At 31.5% G+C, this 26,025-nt stretch overlaps 2 protein-coding genes, 1 long non-coding RNA gene and 1 pseudogene across 4 annotated transcripts; all 4 read right to left on the minus strand.

The window, feature by feature from the left end:
• Window positions 1-693: 693 nt before the first annotated feature.
• On the minus strand, window positions 694-2,746 carry LOC121217610 (uncharacterized). Its single transcript, XR_005913757.1, has 3 exons — window positions 2,703-2,746; window positions 2,152-2,233; window positions 694-885 (listed from the first exon to the last, which is right to left on the minus strand). It is a non-coding gene; the product is annotated as an uncharacterized lncRNA (long non-coding RNA).
• Window positions 2,747-5,965: 3,219 nt separating this feature from the next.
• LOC107902797 (selenoprotein H) lies at window positions 5,966-7,986 on the minus strand. The gene is made up of 4 exons (XM_041093279.1): window positions 7,603-7,986; window positions 7,019-7,115; window positions 6,459-6,518; window positions 5,966-6,320 (listed from the first exon to the last, which is right to left on the minus strand). Exons 1-4 carry the CDS (start codon window positions 7,875-7,877, stop codon window positions 6,240-6,242), a joined length of 513 nt encoding a protein of 170 aa, XP_040949213.1. The 5' UTR covers window positions 7,878-7,986; the 3' UTR covers window positions 5,966-6,239.
• Window positions 7,987-13,292: 5,306 nt separating this feature from the next.
• LOC107906764 (glycosyltransferase BC10-like) lies at window positions 13,293-18,120 on the minus strand (annotated as a pseudogene).
• A 1,875-nt stretch (window positions 18,121-19,995) lies between these two features.
• Window positions 19,996-24,671, minus strand: LOC107906763 (uncharacterized). 2 transcript variants are annotated; one of them, XM_016833865.2, is made up of 15 exons: window positions 24,138-24,671; window positions 23,646-23,773; window positions 23,438-23,509; window positions 23,243-23,356; window positions 23,082-23,150; window positions 22,930-22,986; window positions 22,388-22,441; window positions 22,242-22,304; window positions 22,010-22,072; window positions 21,751-21,915; window positions 21,516-21,671; window positions 20,914-20,994; window positions 20,736-20,797; window positions 20,484-20,616; window positions 19,996-20,309 (listed from the first exon to the last, which is right to left on the minus strand). In XM_016833865.2, exons 1-14 carry the CDS (start codon window positions 24,298-24,300, stop codon window positions 20,532-20,534), a joined length of 1,332 nt encoding a protein of 443 aa, XP_016689354.2. In that variant the 5' UTR covers window positions 24,301-24,671; the 3' UTR covers window positions 19,996-20,309; window positions 20,484-20,531. The 2 variants fall into 2 exon arrangements, with proteins under 2 accessions (XP_016689354.2, XP_016689353.2); XM_016833864.2 differs by having other exon boundaries at window positions 19,996-20,339.
• Window positions 24,672-26,025: the final 1,354 nt, after the last annotated feature.

The raw sequence follows: 26,025 nt of genomic DNA on the forward strand, positions 1-26,025 counted from the left end.
TATTTTTTTAAATGAAATTAACTTAACCATTTTTTTAAACAAAAATATCTCTATTAAAAATAATATTTTATTTAAAAGGAGCTACCATTCACATAAAAAGATTTTTTTTTTATTTCATCTACGGTCACATTGATGCCGTAAATCAAATATTAACTCGGTAAAAATATGAAAAACAGTCAGTGCCACTAATTAAAAGAAAAATAATTATATCATTTGAAATTTTTATATACTATTTTTTATTTAAAAGACTAATCCTTCCCTTAAAACTCTTCATTAAAAATCAATTTCTTTACTAAACTACATATATATATATATATTTGAGGGTAAAAACTATGTTAAAGTTCAACTATATTAATTGATTAAATGAACTAAATAGATAATAAAGTTATCTTAGCAAAAAAATAGGGACAAAGCTAGGATTGAAATTTAATTGTATATTTTTACGATAGTTGTAACACCCCTTATCCATGTTTCTGGCCGGAACAGAGTATGAGGTATTACTAGAACACAAACACTTGTTATCGTTCCAACTGAGATTTTTTTTTTTACGAAAATTTTGACATAATCCCCTTTATAAATATGTAATCTCACCTGCAAATTTTCAGACCGTAACCTAGCCAATTCCAATGTTTCAACCAACATTTATATTCTCAAATATATTTAAATCATACTTAACATTTTAACTATCACCATTAGCATTGTATAAAATAATTTATCAAATAACATATACTAACATTTAGGCTGAATACTTTGTAACATATAACATCAAAATCAACTCTTCTATACATGCCATAATTTAGAAATATTGATTACAAAATACCAAAAGTTGTGGATAGCGTAGATGAGTTCCCGACTATTTCTGAATTCCGAGCTGAACTGGTAACACTATAAAACAAGGGAAAAGAAAGAGGAGTAAACATATAGCTTAGTAAGTAAGTATGTAATTAATAAACAAGTTTCTAGCATGTTTCTCTAGATAATATAATCTTAATCACACATAAATTCACTATTTATTCAAGTTCCAGCAAGCTGTTTATTTGCGTCACAGTCATTAAATTATTTTTATCCAGAGCTACAGAACTCCAAATTAAGATCTGTAAATTTTCCCTGAAACTAGACTCATATATATTCTTACCATAAAATTTTCAGAATTTTTAGTTTAGCCAATTAGTACAGTTTATTCTTTAAAGTTTCCATTGTTTCACTGCTTAACAGTTCTGACCCCTCTTCACTAAAAATTAATTATCTCTTTGTACAGAATTCAAATGATGTTCCCGTTTGTTTCTCTTGAAAATAGACTCATTTAAAAGTTTAAGAATTTAAATTACAAACTATAATTATTTTTGTACAATTTTTAGTGATTTTCCAAAGTCGGAACAGGGGATTTCAAAATCATTCTGACCCTGTCTTACTAAAATTCAAATATCTCAAAATATCTAACTCTTTTACTTATTTTGTTTCCTTTATGTGAAAATAGACTCATTTAGCTTTAATTTCATATATCATCAAACCCATAATTCAATTTCCACCATTTTTGATGATTTTTCAAAGTTACACAACTGCTGTTATTCAAAACTGTTTTATTTCTAAATTTACTCTTTAATAGTTTTAATACTTCATATCATCTTACTAAAGGGTCAATTAAATATCGAACCCAATATTCATCACGTAATCTTATCCATTTCACATGTACTTTCACTTGTCCAATTTTCCCGATGAACACTTCGGAATATTGACCGTTACTCGGTGGAATCAGCACTTAGCAACCACCTTATATTCAGTGATACGAGAAATCAACACAAAACAACCCCTTTCACAATCAAGGATACAGTAGAATCAGCACTTAGCAACCACCTTTAGAATCAATAATTCGGGGAATTAGCACTTAGCAACCCCTCGGGGAATCTGCACTTACCAACCCCTTTTTTATCAGTGATTTGGGGAATCTGCACTTAGCAACCCTTTACATTCAATGAATCCCAGTCTAATCCGAGTGTTCAATCGAGAACCTTATTTTACAACATTTTACCAACTTTTTCAAATTTAACCACATTTTTGTAATCTACATCAAATATTTATTCTATATTCAATCATATCTCAACAATATATTAAATAAAATTAAAACAATGCATTATTCACATACAAACTTACCTCGGTGCATATTTTAATTTTGCAGTTTAGTCTACGATCTTTTCCTTTCCCCGATTGAGATTGATTCCACGTTCTTCTTGATCTATAATATCAAATTTAGCTTGTTTAATATTCACATTTATCAAAACAGTCCTCGACTCAATTTTTGGAAAAATTATGATTTTACCCCTAAACTTTTGCATATTTCCAATTTTGTCCCAAAGCTCGGAAATTAAACTTCATCTCTTATTCTTATGTTTTATGACATGCTGAACATTTTTCCCTTCTATGGTAACATCAAATTCCCACTCTAACACTTACTTATAAACATTAGGTATTTTTACCGATTATGATGTTTTACTCGTTTTCACTTAAAATCGCTTAGCAAAAGTTGTGTAACATAATTCCAAGCTTCATATTCTACCATAAAGCATCAAAATAAACACATTTCACCTAAGGGTATTTTTCCAAATATGAACCCTAGGTTAAATTATTGCTAGAATAAGCTAAATTAAGTTATCGGGACTCCAAAAACGTAAAGAACATTAAAAACGGGGCTTGGGATCACTTACTATGGAGCTTGGAAGCTTGAAACCCTAACTATGGCTCCCCCCTTGTAAAGTTCGGCCCTAGCTTGAAGATGGACCAAAATTGGCTTTTAATTTTGTTTTTAATTCATTTTAATAACTAAATGACTAAAATACCCTTCACTTAAAAATATCCTATTTCACTTATCTCATGTCCATTTTTGTCCAAAATTTAACCAATGGTCTAATTGCCATTTAAAGACCTCCAATTTAAAACTTCATAACAATTGGACACATCTAACATGTAGAACTCAACTTTTGTACTTTGTATAATTTAGTCCTTTTGACTAAATTGAGTGCCCAAATGTCAAAATTTTCGAACAAAATTTTCACGAAATCTTTCCGTAAAATTGTAAGTCATAAAAATATAATGATAATAAATTTTTTTCTCGTCGAATTTGTGGTCCCGAAACCACTGTTCCGACTAAGCCCTAAATCGGGCTATTATAATAGTAAAAATATAAATTTGTCATTTTAATAGTTTATGTATCTATAATTTTTAAATAATTAAATTAATTTTTTATCATTTTTAGAGGAGTCAAAGTACAATTTTACCATTACTAGTTTAAAAATTTTTTAACTATAAAAGGGCATGAATAGAAAATTTATGCAATAAAACCATTTCTAAAGAAAAATCGAAACCACACAAATTTGTACAAAAACTATTTGAAGCATTTTTTTCAGGCGGATGAGAAATTACCAAAAGTTTGTTATTCCGGTACACTCCACGTCAATGAGATTTTTGGAGGGTGAAAATGAGTTTTTTTATTTGACGGAAGGAAAAGGAAAAAAAAAAGACAAAGAAGGTTATGCGTTCGCATATGAAATATGAATTAGTAAATAATAATAATATAGTAATTCGAATTCGATATGAATTTTCCTTTTATTTTTCAAAATAGTAGATTATGTAATGAGTAGCATAAGAGAAAGAATGTTTCCAATTTAGTCACTTTTCTGAAAATTTAACTAAATTTAACTAGTTGGAATTTGATATGTTAAAATTTATTTAACTTTCTTAGATTTTAACTTTCCCTTCGGAGTTATTTTTTCATGTAGATTGAAAAGTTAAAAAAATATTAAGGTAAAATTAATCCTATTTTATATTAGTTTAGGATATTAGTATGTTAATAAATGGAAAAAAAAGTTATTACCTCCTTCCTCATTCCTACTACTTGATTTTCTTTATTACTTAATAGATTCTTTGCAAGTAAATTTTTTTCCTGATTTCATTTTTTCTCCAGCTACAAATTTGATTTAACATTTTCATTTGTATGAAATACTTATTATCTTTTGTAGAATATGGGTAGAATTGTTACATTCAGGATGTATAAAAATAGTGGGTTAGACCACTTATGGTTTTATATTCTTATACTTTAATTAGTTCTAGTTTTACTCCAAGCAATATTTGGAATCAAATATTTTTTTATATTCAGATGGGTTAACTTTTAGCGAAAACCAAATGAGATTTTAAGTATTTTTTTTCTTTTTAATTTCCAAATTTTAGATATTCATGATTTTATATATGCATTATTATATTTAGAAAATGTAAACAAGATAAGTTTAAGACAAAATTGCTTTTAATTAAATTTATAAATTAAAAAAACAATTTAAAATTTATCAATTAAATTTTATTATTAAATATTTAATTCAAATATTTGTTAAGAACAAAGTTTATTATAAAATTTAAATACGTGAATATGATATTTTATTCAAACATTGTAAAGTAATTTTTTCAATAATTATATTCCTGTAAATCACATTCCATTAGAACCATAACATGAGAAAACACCAAATGCTACCTTAATGCTGTAAGGTATAAATTTTTAATTTTTGTTGTTATAAAATGAATGTTTATTTTGTTATTATTTACTCATTTTTCCAGATTTTTCTTATGATTTTTTGTTTCTAATTTTCTTAATTTTTCTTATTATTTTATCAATTTTCTCGTTCAATCATTTTTAAATTGTTTTATTTGAAAAACAATTATTTCACAAATTCCACAATCAAAGTGACTATTAGGATAGGTTTGAATAGGCGATTGAGTATAGTACAGTACATTTAGCTTACTTTTTGTCTCACACTATAGTGTCGCTAAAATATCTAATCTCACCACCATCACTGTTTTTACACTAACCACAGATAAATGCATCGCTTATTCAAAATTACTCTTAGTCTATTACCACTTCAGTTAAAAATAAATATGTTAGGGATTCAATCCAAGGGTACGGGAGAAACCACGCAAATATCTTGCTACCAAATAAAAAATGTTAGTCAAGCTGCCCATTATTATTATATACTCTTTTTTTTTTGTTATTAAAGTTTAAAATAATAATAGTGTAGAAAGTATCAATTCTTGCAAAATCACTTCATGTTAAGAAGTTTGTAGAGCTAAATTTAAAATGTTTGCAGAATTTATCCAATATTTCATAGATAGAAATTTTGATCTAGAGGCAAACTTGAGCATTCTAAAATCCATCTTAAAAACCATAAAAACTCATCTTTCTCAACCCGTTCTCTCATCATCACCGACTGCCACCACAATTCTTTTCTAAACTCTAATCCGGTCTTCCTCACATCATCATCATTATTCTTGTTATTATTATTCGTGTAACATCTATCCCTATTTTTAAATATAAAAACTATTTTTTTTAATCAAAAGAAATGTTTGAAGTACTGTTTGCTAAAATTTAATAAGCCTCTCAACGAATAGATATTTATCCCAATCAAAATTGTCTTTCAACTTTAACAAGAGCCCAAATGCTCAAAGCTACATAAAAAGGCAACAAAGGCAATAAGTGCAACATATTGAGATAGCTTAATCAACTGCTACCCATGCATGACACACGACCACAAACCAAGTAAAAATTATCATTTGAGTTCAATAAAGTTTGAACCCAACTCACACCCAAAACTCTCCTACCCTATTGGATCCAACGTTTCTTCGAATAACCTCAGGCACTAAAACTCTCATTAAAATAAAGAAAAGGCCCCAACTAAGGATAATACCAAAGGTGTTGAAAAATCAGACAGCTCCGAATGAACAACACTTCACAAACTTCATTTGAAAAGCTCAAAATTCCATCATCAAAATGACAAAAAAAAGGTTTACTTTCTGAAACAAAAACATACTTGGATTGAATGACCGAAAGAAAATTGGTGGCAAATGCTATAGAAATAGCATAGCTGACGCTATTCTATATTTGTTTGCACAAACATAAACAATAAAAAAAGAGAGATTGCTTCAGAGATCAGATCACAACTAGAAATTTTTTCATACAACACATTTAGCAAAAGCAAGACTTGAGAACAGAGACAAGAGAGTAAGTCATTATAATAGCCTAGCTTACAACTACAAACACACCCTGCCTAAGATCATTCTTGACTTGACAGCATTGCATGAATGGTCAGCAAAATTAAGATGATAATCCACAAAATGATGTTTTCCCTTTTTACCAACACAAGATAGTTAATCAGGCAAAACAATCAGAACTAGGCTTCTATGTCTACACACCCAGGGTCACCTCATTTAATCTTCTCAATGATATCCGAGATTACCTTCTCCATGTCAAGCTCCTTCATCAGTTTAAATGGTCTCTTCATGTCCTACAAAACAATTTGCAGAGAAAGACAAGGAATGACCAAAAGGGTTAACTCCAAAAAATGAGTTACTGAAAGGGTAATTTACAGCCAATGATTTTAAGCAATAAAAAAAAAGCTAAATTCTGCAAGAAAGAGCTTTACCAGCAGACTTATGAAAGTCTCGCCACCTTCCTCTCGGATTTCAAAGCAACCTCTTCTTGGCTGTTGGAAATTAGGGGAAAGGAAATGAGAGGATAGATCAACCATGAAACAGACATTCAACAAAATGAGATTTGGCAAAGGGGGAAAATTTTCCAGAAGGACCTTTGTACCCAGAACAAAAAACAAAAGCACATATAAGAAACCATACATCAAATTCAAGCATAAAGTAAAGTATTTAGTTAATCTTACTTTATGAAAACCAATTGTTAGACAGCGAAAGCATCCACAATTTCATGTTCTCAGAGTGCGTATACATCTAAGAACACTACTATGTGAACCATATTTTACGGGCATTATAACAGAACACTCGACTGTATGCTTGAATAACTTTGAAACAAGACAAAGTGAATGTCTATAAATAACAGATAATTAAAACAGTTAAAAATGGAACAAGGCATCTCAGATGGCAGCAAGAAAAGGGGGTTGAGAAAATCAGTTGCATCACTTTAATGGTGTTCACTGCAAACAAGGATAGTGTAAATGAGAAGATAATACTTAACCTTTTCAGGGTTGAGCAACACTTTGACCCATGGGACACCTTTCTCCAAACCATCTCTGACTTGAAAGGCCCTTGTCTTGAATGAATTGCATTGCTTGCTACAGAAAAGCAATCATAAATAAAGGACGCTATGCAACAGTAAAAGGAAATATTTCAAACCAAATTTCATTCAACCCAATCCAGAGGACTACGTCAAGAAAAAAAAATCCTAAACAAAAGGAGGAGTTTCTGCTCTTTTCACTCAAATACTTGCTAGTTCATTCTATGTTCCTTATTGTTACAAAATCCGTGGGTGAGCAGCATTTTAAACCTTTTTTTTTCTTTTTTTAAAAACGCAACAGGGCGAAACCAAGAGAAGTTCATTTAACAGTAGCCAAAAGTTTGATAATCGTTGCAAAACCCTAAACCCTAAACTGACCCAAGATGATCATCAGACAAATAATAATAAGTACGTAACATTATGACTTCAACATGTCTCGTCTTGTTTGTTTCTCTTCTTGAAAACAGAAACCCTTAAATATAAAGACTATTCATTACGGCTACTTCGTGGTTCAGTTTAAAAAAAAAAGGAACAAGGTAACCGACCAGTGTTCAACCACTACAGTCTTGTTGTGAGACCCACCGTCAGCGACGGCCAACTCCTCAGGCGCAGCTTCGGCTTTGGCTCCATCCTCATTTGCAGATTTTTTCTGCCTCTTGGCCTTTGCTTTTGGCTTCTCCTTGGTGGGCAGAGACTCGGGGTGCGGCTGCTTTGCCATGCTCCTAGTCACTCTTTTTAACGTCTCCTGAATTTGAGGCTTGGGTTGGTCGCCGTCGCCGTCGCCGTCCATTGCCTTTCGCTTGGTGGCCCTGGGCGCCATTTCGAATTCTCGCTTTCAATCCCTGCTGCTGTTGCTTTGCTGGGTTGGTTGTGGCTTTGCGTTGCGTTTTCCCAATGAATAATATTAATAGCACAAAGATATATTTCTTTTTCTTTTCGTTTTTTTTTTGTTCCCGCGCTCTACTTAGGTCGAGAATTTGAACGGACGACTGAGATCAGCTCAATCGTTGCCTTATTGAATGATCCTGGCCCTTCGTGCTTAACACTATTGTACGAACCAAACATGAGTTGTGTGGAGTACAATGAAGGTCGGGAATGTGCCACGTACGGAACCACCTGCTCTACGTTACTGGTCTTTTCCTAAACAACTATTTAATTATTTTTTATTAATATTATTTTAACTCTGAATTTTATTAAATTAAGAGAATGTAACGCTTTGATTCCTTTTTTGGAGCCAATTTCTTAGAAGAAGAAAAAATAGACTAATTTATAAATTTGTCGAATTTTTATGAAATTTACGAATTTAGATTGTATTTTTTATATTTTTGAAAATATGTCATTTTGGAAGAGAGAAACTGAAAACATGTTCTGTAGAACTTTGTTTTCACTTTCTCTTTTCAACATTGAAATTGCTTCTTATATGGCGTATTTTTAGGCAACGGTAACATTTCACCAATTATCACAATTTCAATGACTTCATCCCTCAACAGTATTTGTGGCAATTATTGTCGCTTTGATTCATGGTTCATATTTTTTGCATTGCACAATAACTTTTCCTCGCTAAAAATCTTGTTACCCCTAACTCTATCACAAGTTATAGTAACAGCCTCAATGACTTTGGTGGAGACAGATAAAACGAATTATTTAATTATATTGGAAGACCCTAATATTTTTTGCTATGACTATAATCTTAAACTTCTATATGAATTTTATAAAACATCCTCCTCTAATGGGGTGAAACTCGGTCTCGTGTCTGTATAACCATTGTCAACTAGGGCCCTAATTATACTCCATCTATTGACAGCATAACCTTTGTAAACTTGAAGTCCTAGTTACACTTCAACTCTGCATAATCATTGTCAACTAGAACCTTGAGTTGCAATGCAATCCGACTTTTTAGGTGATTACTCTATCATTACATGGTAGATGAAATTTATAGGTCATCGAGATTCGTGACATCACTGTAAATTCAAACATACCTTATAACTATAACAATGTTTGTCTCAAACAAAGATAAATAAATCTATAAACTCTAATTTTCATTTACAAAAAAAGAAAAAGGTAAAAAACAATTTCTAAGCAAGTGAAAGTGCGTTTGCATTTTACACTGGGTGTTTTCATTTTCTCTCTCACAAAACCACCCATTCTCATAAATATAAAAAAAAACCTAAAATCTATAAAATTTCAGCATATATATAAATTAGTCGGAACAAATAATTGACACCATTACAATTCGGTGGTTTTTAAATAGTGTATAATTAGATACGGTTGTAAATCGATAAAAAAAATAAAAAATTGAAATTAAAAATATCTATTAAAATCTGTATGAATTTATTTTAAGATATGTTTTGATTTTTTTTTATATGGTGGCCTAAACTTTCAAACTTTTTAACAACAGTTTATAGTTTTTAACCGATTAAACAATCAAACACACAAAAAAAAAAGAGTTCAAGAAAGACATGAAAGATGGGTTGAGATTTTAATTTCACTTTAGGCTTTACATAAAGATAAAAATGAAATAGGGAAAAGTCAAAATTTGCAAAAAACGTGAAATTGAAAATAAAGCAAAAAAACAAAAAACAAAAAACTTGTGTGGAGATAGATTTTGCTATTATTTAAGATTTTAATTGAGCATTCAAACTTAAATTTAGTTGTTTATTAAAAATACTTTATTTTATGTGATAAATATTTTTTTATAATTACAAAGGTTATACTCCTATCTAAGTTGAGTGTGATGTTTAGGAGTGTAATTAAGAGATGGCGGACTCGAACTCTTAAAATAGATTTTTTTTAAAATTTTAAATTAATAAAAGTTCGTAAAAATGATAAAAAATTAATTTAATTATTTAAAAATTATAAATATATAGACTATTAAAATTAATTTTTTTTAATTTCACCCCTCTAAAATTTTTTTTATTTTGCTTTGGTGATGTTCAAATAAAGTCGTCCTAATAATGCTGACGAATTTAGTCCAAATGCTTAGAGAAGAAGTTCACTATTCAATTACTTGTTGGTAACGTAATTGATATTATTATAAAAATATAATTTAGAAAAATATAAATACATGGCTGGGCTTGAATCTAAAATAATATTGGTTTTTATACATTGAATAAAGAGAAGTGAGCCACAAATAGACAATTATCAAAAGTAATCTAAAGTTAACTATGCGGTAGTGCCCTAATAAAGTTAGTCCTTGATAAAAAAGAGCATTTTGTCTTTCTCATTGCACCATTTCAAATTCTATAGTAGGCTCTTTTAATGCGCTGATGTCATCCATAACAGGCTTATAGTGCCAATGAGAGGAACTCAACTTCTTCTCCAGAACTTTTCTTTATAAAGTAGTCCATTCTCCAAATAACACAAGAACCAATTCCAAGTTGTATCGCCATTACTTGAGTGAATCGAATAATTATCAGCATATAAGTGCTATTTTCATGATTAGAGTTCTCGTAATGTTTTAATAAGAATAATCGAAGATGTCTAAGATGTTATATGCATTGGGATTTATATTTTATGGAAATATATTTTTATTCACTGCTGACCTGGATGTCTTTCAATTTATGTTAACCATCTTTATGTTCTTTATTAATTCTGATATTGATCTTAAGATATTATTATGGATTTAGAGTGACTTCTTTAAATAGAATTTTATTCCTATGGGTCTAAATAGTACTTCACATAGTAATGATGAAACCGGCCAAGTGTAAGGCTTGAGTTCTCTTCCGTTCATTGCTTGCTCCATGATTAGCATAATCCAATCCCCCAATTGAATTAGCCCTAATGTTACACATACGAATTCCAAGGGGTGAGCCCACTTGCCCATACAAAGTTACATTTGCAAAAGAGATGGTACGAGGTCTCTATTTTAGATTGATGTAATGCACAATCTGTGTCCATAGGTTTAATTATTTTGTGAAATTCAATTGTGCAAGGTAGAGTTTATTGAAAATCTTACACATAAAGATGGTTATTTTAGAAGGTATTCTAGTTAATCACATCCGCCAAGCATTTTTAGGGATGTTGATATCAATTTCTTTTACCAAAACTTGTGTGGAGATAGATTTTGTAATGTTTTCTTTTATTATTTTGCATTTTTTAAAGTTTTGTAAGTTAATGTTTTAAATTATTTATTTATGTGTTTTTATCTTTTTAGTTTTTTTAAAAAAAGTGGTATATTAATATGATTACCGGTAAGAAAGTATTAGTCTCCACACGACCCCTGCTAAAAAAAACAATACCATTTTATCATGTACTATCCTCAAATTTAAAATTGATATCTAAAAGTAACTATTGTCATAACAAATAATTTAATGTATTAAATGAACAACACAAATTAATGTACACATACATGTATACATATACAACCTTTGATATATATATACACATATATTCATTCACCATATAATAACCTTATATTAGAAGACGTAAAATATATACTTAATTATTTATTAATGCATGCACAAATGTCATGAGATGCAAAGACTCGAAATATGCTTAAAAAAGACGAGCGCCACCAAGCATGGCCTCCATTATCCTATGCGTAGAAAAAAGACATTTCTAATGCTTGCAATTTGCATGGATACGTTTTAATAACCAAGAAGCATAAAAGATAAACACATGTAATGTTCATGCAACAAAGATCCTTGGTAAAATTCAGACGGAGGCGACTAAAATTGAACACTAATGAACTTAAACGTACCTATCTTAACAAATTTACTCAGGAAAGTTTCAACAAAGCCATGATTTCTATATTCACACATACACATTAAATTAGAAAAGCAGAGCAACCAATGGAACACATAGTCTAAAGAACTAAGTATACAACAAACTAAAGTCTTAAGTATAGGACAAATTTCATCACATGCAATGCAAATTACATAAACAAGGACCCATTACAGTGTAGATCTATACCAGTAAACCATTTCCTTTCTCCTTACTTCTGTTGTTTTCTGCTCCTATCTGCTATCGCTCCTACCGTCCCTCTTTAATCCATGGTCGAGCCCGACTTCCCAAGCCTCTCCTTAATCGTGACTTCTTCTCAACGTCTCCCTTTTTGAAGCTTTTTCCTCTAGATTTTCTATGGTCTCCCCTCTCCCTTTCTTTTTTATTTTAGCTGTGGCAAATGCCCCACCAATCACATTTTTTTTATCACATTTCTCTTTTAATTAAATAATAATTTCGTGGCCATAAGAGTAATAATAATACTAATATTAATATCAATAAAATTCTACAACTTAAAAAAAAAATCAAATTTCAATTCAAGCTTGACTAGAACAAAATATGATTACTACAATCATATTTTATGAAAATTGATAAATTAATTAAATTGAATAACATTGTTAAAATTTTTTATTAAATCATAAACTTAAAAATTAACAATTCAATAATTTACGCCAAATAAAACAACACAACATTACATTCCAACAATTTATATGTAAGCACAGAGTTCATTTGTTTAACAATATTTAAACTAATAAATTTCTATGGTGATTACATTCTATCAAATTAAAATAAATAAATTAGCTTTTCCAAATTTCGTAAAATGAATGGATAAAATCTATAATTAGATAAAATTGTTTGATTTGAAATTTTAATTATATTGATATTTTTTTAGTAGAATTAAAATATCATTTATATTTATTTTACTGTTCATAAAAATAATCTTCTTTCAAATTTGATTACTCATTTTAATAATTTCGTTTTAAAAGTTTAAACTTTAATAGTTGGCTTAATAATAGTGGAATGTATTTTCACATTGCAGTAAGTAATTGTTTAATTATGCAGCTTTTAGGATGGAAAGAGCATGAACTTTGGGCTAATATATGTATTAGGTTTATGATTGAATTGCTAGTTAAATAGGTTCAACAAAAAATATTTTTATTAATTTATTAATAAAATATAAATATAAATAAAATTAAAAATTAAAAATTAAAAATTAAAATTAAAATATAGTTTTATTTTTATAAATTTTTTTTTACAATAACTATCTCTTTATAACATTCAAATGCTTTACAAATTTTAATAGATAAAAAGGAATTATTATATAGTGTTAATGTTTTTAAAGACTATTTTTACCACTCACCCAACTACACCACTATTACTTCTGCATTTAAAGAAACCGACTTTAATCATAATTATATTGGTATAGTTGGACAAAAAATATGTAGAACAATAACGTAATGTAAAACAAACAATTAATGTAATTTATATATGATAATATAATTAAGCATAGATATAAATAATAAAATCAAAATTTACCATTGAAATATTGAAAACTATGGGGGACTTTGTCTTAATTAATTAACAATGGGAAGCGTGGGAGTGGGGGTATTTGGCTGAATGAAATTTCATCTCATCCCAGCAACCCAGAGAAAGAATAATAACATTACCAGAAAAGCCAAGGCCAAAGGTGGAAAGCCGAAGCTTATAACGCTGTATAATTAGAGAAATTGATCAACAATTCTTGCAAATAAATAACAGGGTCTCTTCACATTATTCCACAAGCATGGCCCATAAAAGACTCTCCTCTGCATCCAAACAATGTCACACAATACCTCTTTGTTACTCTATGATTTACTATTTTCTTCCAAACAAATAACCCATAAAAATAAATTGACCCTTTTTTTTTCTTTACCTTTGGATCACTTGTGATATGTATGCCGTCATCAATAGACTGCAAAAATCGAAATCTATTATTAATTAATTATAAACAAACTGAAACCAAAAACATTTGGGAAGGAAGGAGTGTATGTAGGATGTACCGAAAGGTTCTTGAGGAACTCAAATGAAATATCTTCAGCCCTAAATGATCTAGGATGCCACTTCCCTTCAGACCAGTCCACATATGTCACTGACCGATTTGCGATTCCACCAGGATCAATCATCTGAAGTATACAAAATATTTGGGTTAAGGAGGGAGGTTGGTCATACTTGTATGTTATGTAATAAATAACAATTAAGAGTATGTTATTCGTGCAAGCAGTAGAAATAAGTCTGATGTTACCAACATTAAAAAAGGTTGGCAAGTAATGCTCGTCTGCATAGCAATTGCGCCCTTCAAAATTTGGCTGACAACAAGATGGGATGGTATGTTAAGAATATGGATAAATTAACTTATTATCCACGAGTAAGCAATATGAAGTAACTATGATGGGTAGAATACCTTGCAATAAAGCCGAAATTTTGTGTAATAAAGGCTGTCAGCCATAATTATTATAGCATGCTGCCGCTTCATGGAGAACCACTGAAATAAAATATGAACCAAAACCAACTAAATGCATGAGAAACATCAATGTCATGATTTGTTTTTGTTGCAAAAATACACCTCTATTTGTAAAGAGAGAACATATTTAGCACCGAAACCTTACTGTGTTCTGCCAACACACTGTTACAAACTTCCAACTCACAAAAATTTACACGTTTTTATTAACCAGGAGTGTTACCATACTGGGAAACAATTAGAGGAATATAGCAGAGAATCTTAAAAAAAATAGAAAGGAAAGACGAGAGAACAGGATCAGCAATGTGGTACACTTTATTATATCAGACATAAAGAGGCCCTATTGGAGGATTTAGGATTCCATAAATTTTGTCAGTTTAAAGTTAACTTCTTTGATCACGAAATTAAGAGAGAATAGATCCTAACCTCTGGTCTAAGTAACTTTTAAGAATCATATTTATGTATAATATCATCTATAGTAACTTTTCTGTTATTATGATGGTGGCAAACAAGTATAAAAAAGAAGTGATAATTCTGAACAAAGAAAGCTAAGGTATCTTTTCCTCTTTACATTTTATACAAATTGCCTTAAAAAGCATACTAATTTTGTCCCAACATGCCAAAAGCTGCGTGGTTCATTGGTAGGGTACAGAATTCTTAGTCTTGGTGACTAGCGTTCAATCCCTAGCGGCCTAAGTACCAAAAAATGTTTCAACATCCCAACCACCAATTATAACTTATAAAAGCTACGGTGACTACAAAAAGAGGTGGAAGTTCAATTGCACTTTAGTCAATTTTCAGTCTTCAGGCTTTGCCTGGTTGAGAAAAAGGGGAAGCCGCTCCTACTTCAAACAAGAAAATATTTCTAAATTGCATTAGCAAGCAAGGCAGGAATAGCAATATCTCAATAACAACCAACAGAACTATTCTAACGGATGCCAACTGGAAAGACTGTGGTAATAACAACTGATCTCATCTTTCTGGGATTGGTAAATAAGCTCAAAGCTATGTAGCAAGTAAAAGGGTTTACCTGTGAACCTTTCCTGAAAGCAGTCTTTTCAACTTCGGGCATCATACGCTCTGAATGCCTCCCAGTTCAATGTGGACCCAGATCCACAAAACTGATGACAGAGAGACCAAATGTAAGAAAATTAGTTTTTATAAAATCTTAATATTTATGGAAAGCAATGAAAAAGGCATTCAAACTAAGTTACATGACAGAATAAAAAGGAGTTTCAGTATGCTCACCAGTCAATAAAGCTGACATTAGTGTGCATCAGATAGTTGTAGACGTAGTCGAAATTGTGTAGTGGTACGCAGCTATAGGAGAAGATTTAACAAAGAGAATTGTAGATAAATACCGATCATAAGAATATTATGCATGAAACTGATGCCTCTTTACCTATCTGACAGCAACACAAACTGCAGGTTATCAGGGTCTAAAAGTGCATGTGCCAACAGTCTCCTCTCAGCATCAACCATGGAAATTTTCCCCCAATCCACCTGCATGTGATAGCTACTTCTTAGGAGGCACTACATAGTCACATTCAAGCAGGCATGTGATATAAATGGTGGAAAAGAAGAAGATATAATTCATCAAAACTTGGGGAACAAAAGGGGTTATCATCAAAATCAAAATTGCATGTGCACGCCCATCCTTTAAAGTTTCTTTTTCCAAGAAACTTTTCAAGGCTAAAGTCCACCTACTTTTTCACTGTGAATGTCCCGACCAATAAAATATTGACTTGTGTGTCCTGGTTTTTCTCTGGAAGCATGTACATATACAGAGAATCTGCCCTCATGGCCCTGTAGCAAAAGATTAAACGATGTGATTTGTGATAAAATTTGAAATTTCTAAAGCATGGAATTCTACCTACTTTTGAGAAGGATAAGAAGTTGCACTTGTAAAACGGTCACAAATTCTTACAGGCCACGAATTAAAACTCTATCAAGCATTCGTAATTTCGAACTGTTTCTCAACTAATTAATCTAAAAACAAGTTACTAAAGTGTGTATAAGCCTCCAGAAAACCACTGTTCATCAGGAACCAGCATCTATAACTCTCTCTAAACCAGATACAGAAGTCCATGAAGCATACTAGAAAATCAATGATCACAACAAAACATCTAAGCATCTACATAGAATGAAAAAGAAGTACTGGCGATACTTGCAAATGAAAAGTTAGATAACTGATGCAAAGTAAAGAAAAAAGAACTGACAACCAAGGAACAAAGTATTACGCGAAAGAACTTATCCCACAGTAGCTCAAAAGGTAGTGTCCCTGGAGTCAAAAACAGGAAAGCAATTTTTGAATCCGCCGATTGGATAGGAGGTGTGTTGAGGATTTCCTTAATTACAACCTGAGATATTGTCTCTTCATCACTCAATTCCCTAGGAGGAAATGATGGTGACTGGTACAAAGTACAATCTCCAGATGAAAAGAAATAGCAGGCTGTCGAACTTGATAGAGGAGAAACATAGGCAGTAATCAAGAATATGATCACAAAAGTTACCAATATAATAATCCACAACGGCCTCTTCAGATGCGGGCGCTTTCTTAAACCAGACATGATACGAAAATCTTTTACATTTAGCTGCCATGGACAAGTTGTCTTCATCTAGATTGAAGGCAACGTGCCAGTATCTCAAATTACTGCCCAGTTACCTTATCTTACCATCTTACAGCTTCACCGTCGAGTGCAAAGACCACTATTGTATGCCGATCAGGTCATTGGAATTAGACCATCATCTGAAAAGGGCAAAATGGGAAATAAAATCAGCATCAAAGCGATGGATGCATGCATCCTAACAAACCTTACAAAGCATGTGTTCAGATAGCAAAATATTGAGTGTAAAACAGGGCCACTATTGTTTGTTTCATTCACACAAATACACACACCATGTTGACAATGCAGACTGAAGGAGCTAAATATAAGATAAAGTTACAGAGAAAATACTCCTTAGCTTCTATTTTAGGTAAATATTAAATCGTAGAAGATCAGAAAAGAACATCCAAAACCAACTTTAAAATGCGCCAGTAATATAAACGTATCTCTGGTGGTGAAATATATTTATAATAATATACAATACAGCTACAGGGATTGTAGGAAGAGCCAAAACATTTGAAGGCATACACAATAACACATTACAACTGAGAATTGCAATATCATTATAGCTACAGGGATTTGAAGACTGGATCCTACAAGCAGTGTTTATCAGCGGATTCAATAAATACTCCGATTGAGAATTCTAGAAATTATAATGGAAAAAGAATAAAACCCGCAATGGAATAGCGACTAGCGATATGAGAAGGTGGAATCATAGAAGAAAGAACAAGGAAATATTCTCATCAGATAAAAGAAAAAAGATATCGCTTTCACAAAAAAAAAAAAAAGAGAATTGAAAGCAAGGATTAGAATTTAGAAAGGAAGAAGGAAGAGTACCTACCTGGAGCTGGAATTTGGGAATGCAGAGAGATTGGATCGATCAGATCAGATCAGATCAGAACAGAGAGTGAGTGTAGCAGCAAGCAAACGCCAATCGCCAAATGGCGATCTCCTCTATTGGATTGTATGACTGTATAATTCTATTTGAGGAAGTACGTGCGCGTTAATATAACATAACATTGTGCATGCACATATGTGTCTAGATATGAACATATTTGCATTTGTTTATAGTTGGCTTCCTTGTCTATAATTCCTATTTCCTAAAAATTAATTAAAGTAAGGCAATGCCCCCTTTCATAACCGAAACTTTCTCCTTCCTCCATTCAACTTCTCTTCGAGAATCATTCAAACCTATTCCCTTTTCCCACTTTACCCTTCACATTTCACTTTCTCCACCGCATAGTATTTATAACCATGTCATGAAGAGACCTAAATTTTTTTTGGATTAGATTGGACTATACTATACCTCAATACATAACATTACCGCATGACTACATTTCCTCTCATTTTTGTGCGCCTCTTTTCGTGCCCTTTGAATTTTATCCATTCACGTCATTCAATTTAGTGTTATTTCCAGCTCTCATATTTTTACACTGCTATGTTCAATTAAATTTGTATGCTTTTAGATCTTGGAAGTCAATCTCTTATCATGTTCAATTTTAGTCTGGAGAATCAAGAATTTCCAGATTTTGATAAATCTGTACTTCTGAAAAAATGCCATCAAATAATGATAAAAAAGGTTTCATGAAAAATATATATTTGTTTATGTTAAAGACGAACCCAATTTTATGGGAACCAAAATTAAATTATAATTTTTACAGTAGTAAAAATAGAATTTCACTATTTACATAGCCTATATTTTTATTATTTTTAGGGGATCAAAACATAATTTTACTTTTATTAATTTAAAATTTTAAATAAGCTAACTAAAATTTTTTCCATTTTAGGGTTCAAGCCCCTGGTTAATGTCCAGCAAAAATTGTTAAGCAACTCTTGCTTCAGTTCGTTTCTAGTGCCAGATTCATCATCAATAGAAAATCTTTAGTCACTTAAGTGAAATAGGACGAGAAATTTGTCTTTCAAGATCTTGAATCATTTTTATATTATTTTCCTTCATAGATTTGGGTCTTGTAATTTTTTTCGATATACGGAAATTTAATATTGAATTTTGAGATTTAACTGAAATGTTTTTGTTAATATTTTGTCCTTAAAAAAATAATATGACGTTAAAACAAGATGATAAATATTATACGTGGACGAATAGCATTCGAGAGAACGCAAAAATGGCAGAGGAAATCTATTCCCACGCTGTTACTCTTGTTTTGTACGCTGCGATGTTCTATATCCATACTCATGCTAACATACGCATCTTTTACCTACTACACCTATATATCATTTCTATTATGGACTGAAGAAAGAGACAATCTAAACATAAGGACATAAAGATGTAAAACTGTCACGTGTTTCTTTCTGATTTGTTTACAAAATTGTTTATGGACTGCCCTTAAAACTAGGAAAATTGAACGTTTTAGATGTATGTATACATATAATAACTCCTTTACTGCTACGAAATAATATAGACTCGGAACAACAATGAATAATTTTAGACTAACAGATACAAATGAAATATCGACCATCCATTTAGCAAAAAAGAAAAAAAAAATTCTTTTATGTAAAATTATAAATGACTACAATAAATCACAATAAAAAACTTCGGTAAAAAACATCTTTGATAAAATGATAAGTTTCTAATTGAAGTAGCTTTTAGTAGTTATATTTTTCTTTAAAAAATCATAAACAACAAAATTTAAACAAAACATGAACTTTAAGTATTTTATAATAGCATTAATATAAATAAACTCAATTTGCAGGACATTAAATTTCAACTAGCTCACCATATTATATTTAAAATTTATAATTAGCATTAATATAAATAAACTCAATTTGCAGGACATTAAATTTCAACTAGCTCACCATATTATATTTAAATTTTATAATTAGTTAATTATATAGTTCAAGATACTACTCTTTCAAACATGGATAATGGATCATAGCAAAAACAGCTATTGAATACAGAAGCTTGCCGAAGCAAATGGCCTGGCTGGCCATGCCAATCCCTTAGAATGGGCTATGTCTATGCATATAGAGTCGGTGGAAAGTTGAAATTGCAACGCTCTCCCATGCGATCCCATCCAGAGACTAGCTAAAGTAGGCAATAAACAAACAGTAATCCTTGGAGACAAAGACAAGATAAGAGTATAAAACCCCTTGGATGTCTCAACTTAAAAAGTATGATGATTTCTGAAACAGAGACTGAGTTGTTTCGTTTGTGAATCCAGAAGAAAAAAAAAACAAAACAAAATAAAATTACACTAACATAAATAAAATACACAACTCCTACTACAACTAGGAATCTCAAGATTTCAACCTTGTAGCGTCACTAGGGTTCTTAACTTTTTCTAATTCCACACCCTCCCCAAAAAATAATAATAATATTAAAACCAGGGACCTTGAGGGGTAAGAGAAGATTAAATACTTCCCAATTGCAACACCACAGCTCCCTACCCAACATGATCACCTAGAGCCCCTAAAAAGTAAAAACATACGTCCAGTTAGCCTGCCATAAATACAAACAGAATAGTTAGTAGCAATCTAAGTCGCAAATCTATGCAGAACAACACGGCAGGAATCCATGAAATCAAATTTTTACATCAGCTGCAGAACCTATCATATATTAAGTCGCATTATTATGCAATCGCACCTCTAATATTTCCCAACATTCAGAGACCAAAACCTAAATACACGCAGTCTACTTGTCTGTGTGCCCCCTTTTGCCCTTACGACGACCATGGTGGACTGCATTAGTATGTCGAACACGCTTCTTTGTCTTTTTGCTGCAAAAATTAAAGTTTTTGACATGGTGAAGACAAGGTTATTTACGGCAAACTACATCAATCTTATTAGAACAATAGAAAATGCACCACAAGACAGCAAAGATAATTAAGAAACTGACCAGAAAATTGCTGAAAATATTCTGAACAAAATAATAATAGGTAGAGCCAATAGAGCAGATGCCTGACATTAAACCAAGAGAAGTTGTTTTCTTTGAGCCAAGTAAGAATGGATTAAATAATCTGATTTCAGCTGACAGTAATAGGAAAAGGTATGCTACACAACTACTATATACCTACCGAAAACCACTCAAGCTCTTTGGTTGCAAGAGGTCTTGTCAGCTCATGCTTCTTCAAAGTTTCTTGCACAGAGGCTTGAACCTAAATAGTACAGCAGCAACAGTTGGATAAACTATGATATATTTAAAAAATAACACCACTTCAAAGGCAACGAGGTAACAACAATCTGAAAAAAATACTATATTCAGATACCAGATTCCAACATAATTAATAAAGAAGAAAGCTCCAATTGAACCACATTTTATGTAATGCAGCCAACATGGTATGCCACAAAAGTTAGGAGACCATTACACCAAAGTCAAGCAAATTATTCAAGTTCATCTACTAGTAAAAGAAAACTTAAACTCATTACCCATTGCAATTGTTAACCCTCTAAAACATTCAACAGGAAATAAAAATAATGTGAATACCTCCTTGCATGAATGGATCAAGGCAACTTCAAAAAGTAACAAATGATAACCCATATTTTCACTTTCCATAACTACCTTTCCTTCAGATTCACTGCGGTGACCTCAATAAAACAACTAAAGATTACAAATAGACAAATCATGCTTAGAGTTTCAATCCCTTTGCCAGATCACGCCCTGTTTCTCACAATGTACCTGTTGATGGTATGTTGTTGCTGATTCCAAAAACCTCCCATAAGCTTTAACTACCTCCTTTGTATAGGGCTTCATCACCACAGAAATTTTATCAACATGAGGCTTTGCTAAAGTAGCAACCTGATCAATATATGGCTTACTGAACTTCTTGGCTTCCTGTGATCAAGAAACCTGTGCTTTAGGAAGCATGTCAACACAGTAGAGAGACATGGTGGAGATGCGAAGTATCACATACCTGGAAGTAAGGATCAACTGTTTCTTGAACTTTGATAATATGAGGAGTTATTGTAGCCTTCGATACCTCATAAATTTCAACAGTTTTTGCAGTTAGCGATTGCACATGTGGTTCAGCATATGTAGTTACCGCCACCCACTGATCCTTAGCAGCTGGAACCCATTTCTTCAACAGTAAAGATTAAAATAATAAGAATGCAGCTTTGATTAGAAAGAAATTCATAATAACTTTGGAAATAGCAGCTTCAGAAGAATCATACGGTTTTAATTGCTTCCATGTGGGGTTCAGCCCACTTTTTAGCTAAGGCCTTTCTCTCTAGAGCCTGCATAAAATATGAACATTATGTAGTTGTAATAATATGATGTATATGCTCAACAGCAATGTTGCACCTATTATGAGATTGGAAACCTAAAATGACAAAATATATACCAGTTTTAACCTGTAAGATCTAAAAGGCACCACATGGCAGTAAAGGAGAATAAAAACAGTACCTTCTGGATCACCATATCCATGTTTGGTTTTCCATGCTGATTCCAATGTGTCTGAATGAAGGCCTACAGCAAGAAAGTTCATAGAATAACATGGGAGATCTGTTTCTGTAATAAATACAAAACATAAAATTTTATTCTAAATTTACCTGACCACGAATTAACTGTGTAGCAAGCCAAGGTGGGAGCCATGCGCTGTGAACCTGATTGCAATCATTACTATTAGACTATTTCGTATTACCATGTTCTTTAAAAAAAACAGACTTCCATCTTTGTTGCTAAATCTCCAGTTAATAATCAATAAGAGTACATGTTTGACTATTTTGACCTAGTACAGGTAATTTGATAAAATTAACATCCTAGTTCTAATTAAAATTTTTAATTTACAGTTTCAGATATCGAAGACAGCTCCAATTAATAGAAACTACAGATAAAGAAAACCCATCAAAACAAAGGTTGTAAGGGACAAATCAAATAAAGCAACAATTGCTGTCCTTAAAGTATTAACCCTGTCTAACGAACCTCCCAAAGCAAAAACCCAAAATATTTGTTAGTTCCTTAGCTTAAGAAAGATTACTTCAACCAGCAGATCGTATACACAATTTACTAAGTTCACTCAGAAATGTCTGTGACAAGGAGGTCCAAAAGAATTCCAAACTGATAGCACAGCATTGTGAACCAAGAAAAATACCTCCATCAACTCATTTGCCTTTGAAGTGGCCTCAAACTTTGCCTTTATCAGTTCTTCCTATTAAAAAAAGATAATTATATAGTCAGAAAATTATCTCCGGCACCATTGTCTAGAGCAAAGTATGATATTGCACGTATTTAGCCATAACATACCTCTGCAATTTTTAGAGCTCGCTCAGTTTTTGCTAGTTTGTTCTCCTGTTCCTTATTGATCTTTTGAAGCTGTAAAATGATTGCAGAGCAAAACAACAAAACAATTGGAGTTTCTCACGCTTATAGCAAAACAAAGAGGAAAAAGAGATGAAGAAACTTACATTCTCTAGCTGCAAATTCAATTCATTCAAATTGTTCTCAGCTTTAGTTGCACGGGATTCCAAATAATCTTTATCCTTCAATTTTGCTTCTAGTTCAGTTTTAAGTTTATCAACCTGGACAACAAGTAATATCAGAATGTTACATAAAAGCTATATTTATCTGTAAAACTAGAAACATCCTTGATAAGAAAATACCTGTTTCTGCAATTCAAGAGCTTTCGCATGAGCTTTTCCCACCCGTTCCTCAGCATCTGAGGTTCCTTTTTTCTAAGAAACAACGAAGTACAACTTTTAGCATCCGAAGGATGGGAGTAAGCCCTTGCCATCAGAAAATCTCGTTCTTTTCACCATGCAACTAATTTATAGTTAAGAAACAAGAAAACAAAGTAAAGAATTTACACACCTGAAGAGATGATAATTCAGAGCGCAACGATGCCATGCTGTCAGATTTTTCTTCTATAATTTTATCTTTCTGCTTTATCATCTCATCCTTGGTTTTCAATTCTCGAATTTTCTCCTCAACATTTGATTCTTTATAGGAGGAGAAAAAAAATATTGTAATTAGCGAACAAAGATGAACCAGAACTCCGCATTTGAAAACGATTGAAATTTCTCCAAATAAAAATAAATAAATAAATAAAAATCGAAGCTTAAGCCACTCTAATTGATAGACTAACAACGATTACAGCATGAAGATGAGTAAGTAGATAACCAAATTGGAAAGTCAATTCATCACAAGAGTCAGTACTAGCAGAATAAATAAAACAAAGTAATCTAGAATAGTGGGTCTAAAGTAAAAGTCTTTAAATCTGAAATAGAATATAGTAGAGAAAATGATACAAAAAAAAAGTAATCAAGACGAGTAATCATGAGAATCGGGGACAAGAAAGCTAACCAAGAAGACGGATCTTAGACTTCAGTTGATCCAACTCCATCTTAAGAGCAGAAGAATCGGCGGCGTCCGATTCAAGCAGCGGTTCAGTTGAGGCATCGGCTCCAATCTTGGTGAAAACTAGGGCCAAAAAGAGGGAGAAAATCAGGAGCCTATACGCTGCCATTTACAAGCCACCGAAAATCGTCGCGAACAAGAAAACCTAAAGAAACACCCACCAAGGGACAGCCCAAGGGTTTTCAACTTCCTCTTCCTCGGTATTAATGGGGATGTGTGTTTTTCTTTCTTAATTTTTCTAGTTGTTTCTTGTTGAAGGTTGATATCGATAATCTTTATGGCGGAGATCTAATTATTGATTCTGAAAAATAAAATTTAAAAAAGAAAAAAGAAAAATCTTTTGCTCTATATGTGTTGTCAGTCTAGACAAACCTGGCAACTTTTTTAAAATGATTTTTTTTTTCATTTGCCACACCGAAAATTACTGAAGATATGAGCTGATTGTATGTAGAATGGATATTTGCTTCGAATTATTCATGATAATTGGATTCGATTTAATCAAGTTTTTTTATTTTTATAGTAATTTTAAAATTTGAATTTTTAGATTTACTTTATTATTTTATAATTTTTGGATATTATTTAATAAATATTAATCTTTTAAATAATATTTCAAGTAAATATAAAAATAATCAAGATCTAAAATAATATTTCTACTGATCGATTTTCAACTTTTCATTATTTTTTTCTCCGCACTGGGGCGAAAACGGCAGCGGAAAAGAATGGTTGGCTTGGTTCACTATTCTATTTGCGGTCGCCCTTGCAAACACGTGGAGGTGTAAGATTCTCCCAAGAGAAACACGTGGTGTCGTATGATGAGGATGTAGGGTTGAGACTTGAGATTGTTAACGTAGCTGTTTCTATTGAGTTTGAATGGCGCAGAAAACGAGGTTAGACTAAGCGAGATAGGATGGGGTTGGTGAGGCAATTAAAAATAAAACCTAACCTAATATGTTAGATAATTACTTATCTCAACTACTACTAAGTTTAACCAAGTTATGGTAAATTGGTACTTTACATTTTGAGGGAGAAAATTTTAACTGACGGTAAAGATAGTTCATATATTATAAAACCAACATAAAAATATTTTAATTCTAAAAAATACTATTAAACTTATTAGATAATTCTATTCTATATTCTAATAATTATATCAAATTAATATCATTAATTTATTCTGTAGTGTTCAGTTTATTTTAAATTAAACATATTCTTTTTGTTCTATTAATATTCAAATAATTTTTTTATATAATAAGATGTAATTTTATAATTAAATTTAATATTAATTTTATTTGACGGCCCGAACAATGTGGGCTGCTCTCGCTGATTAATTTTAACAGACTGGGCCAACTTTTAACTCCTATAGGTTGACAGTTCGAGCTTTGCCCAAGGTCCGTCTAATAATACAAATACACTAAAACCCATTCCTTTTATTATTATTAGGGTAAACTATCAAAATAGTCACTTTTGTTTACCTCATATTACAATTTAGTCACTTATGTTTGAAATGTTATGTTTTAGTCACTTACGTTAACGTGTTGTAACATTTTAATTATTGAGCCATTAATTGCCGTTAACGGTGTAACGGTAAGCTGATGTAGCACATTAAATCATCATTTCAAACAAAAATTTTAGGTTAAAGAACATAAAAGAAAAAAATAAATTGCTCAAAACGAAAAAAATATGGGGACCAATGGTATAATTTAACCTAAATTTTTTATTTGAAATGATGATTTAACGTGCTATGTCAGTTTACCTTTACACCGTTAACGGCAATTAATGACTTAGTGACTAAAATGTTACAACATGTTAACGTAAACATAAGTGACTAAAATGTAAC

This window comes from Gossypium hirsutum, chromosome D05, assembly GCF_007990345.1.
Source record: "Gossypium hirsutum isolate 1008001.06 chromosome D05, Gossypium_hirsutum_v2.1, whole genome shotgun sequence".
NCBI classification, from domain to species: domain Eukaryota; kingdom Viridiplantae; phylum Streptophyta; class Magnoliopsida; order Malvales; family Malvaceae; genus Gossypium; species Gossypium hirsutum.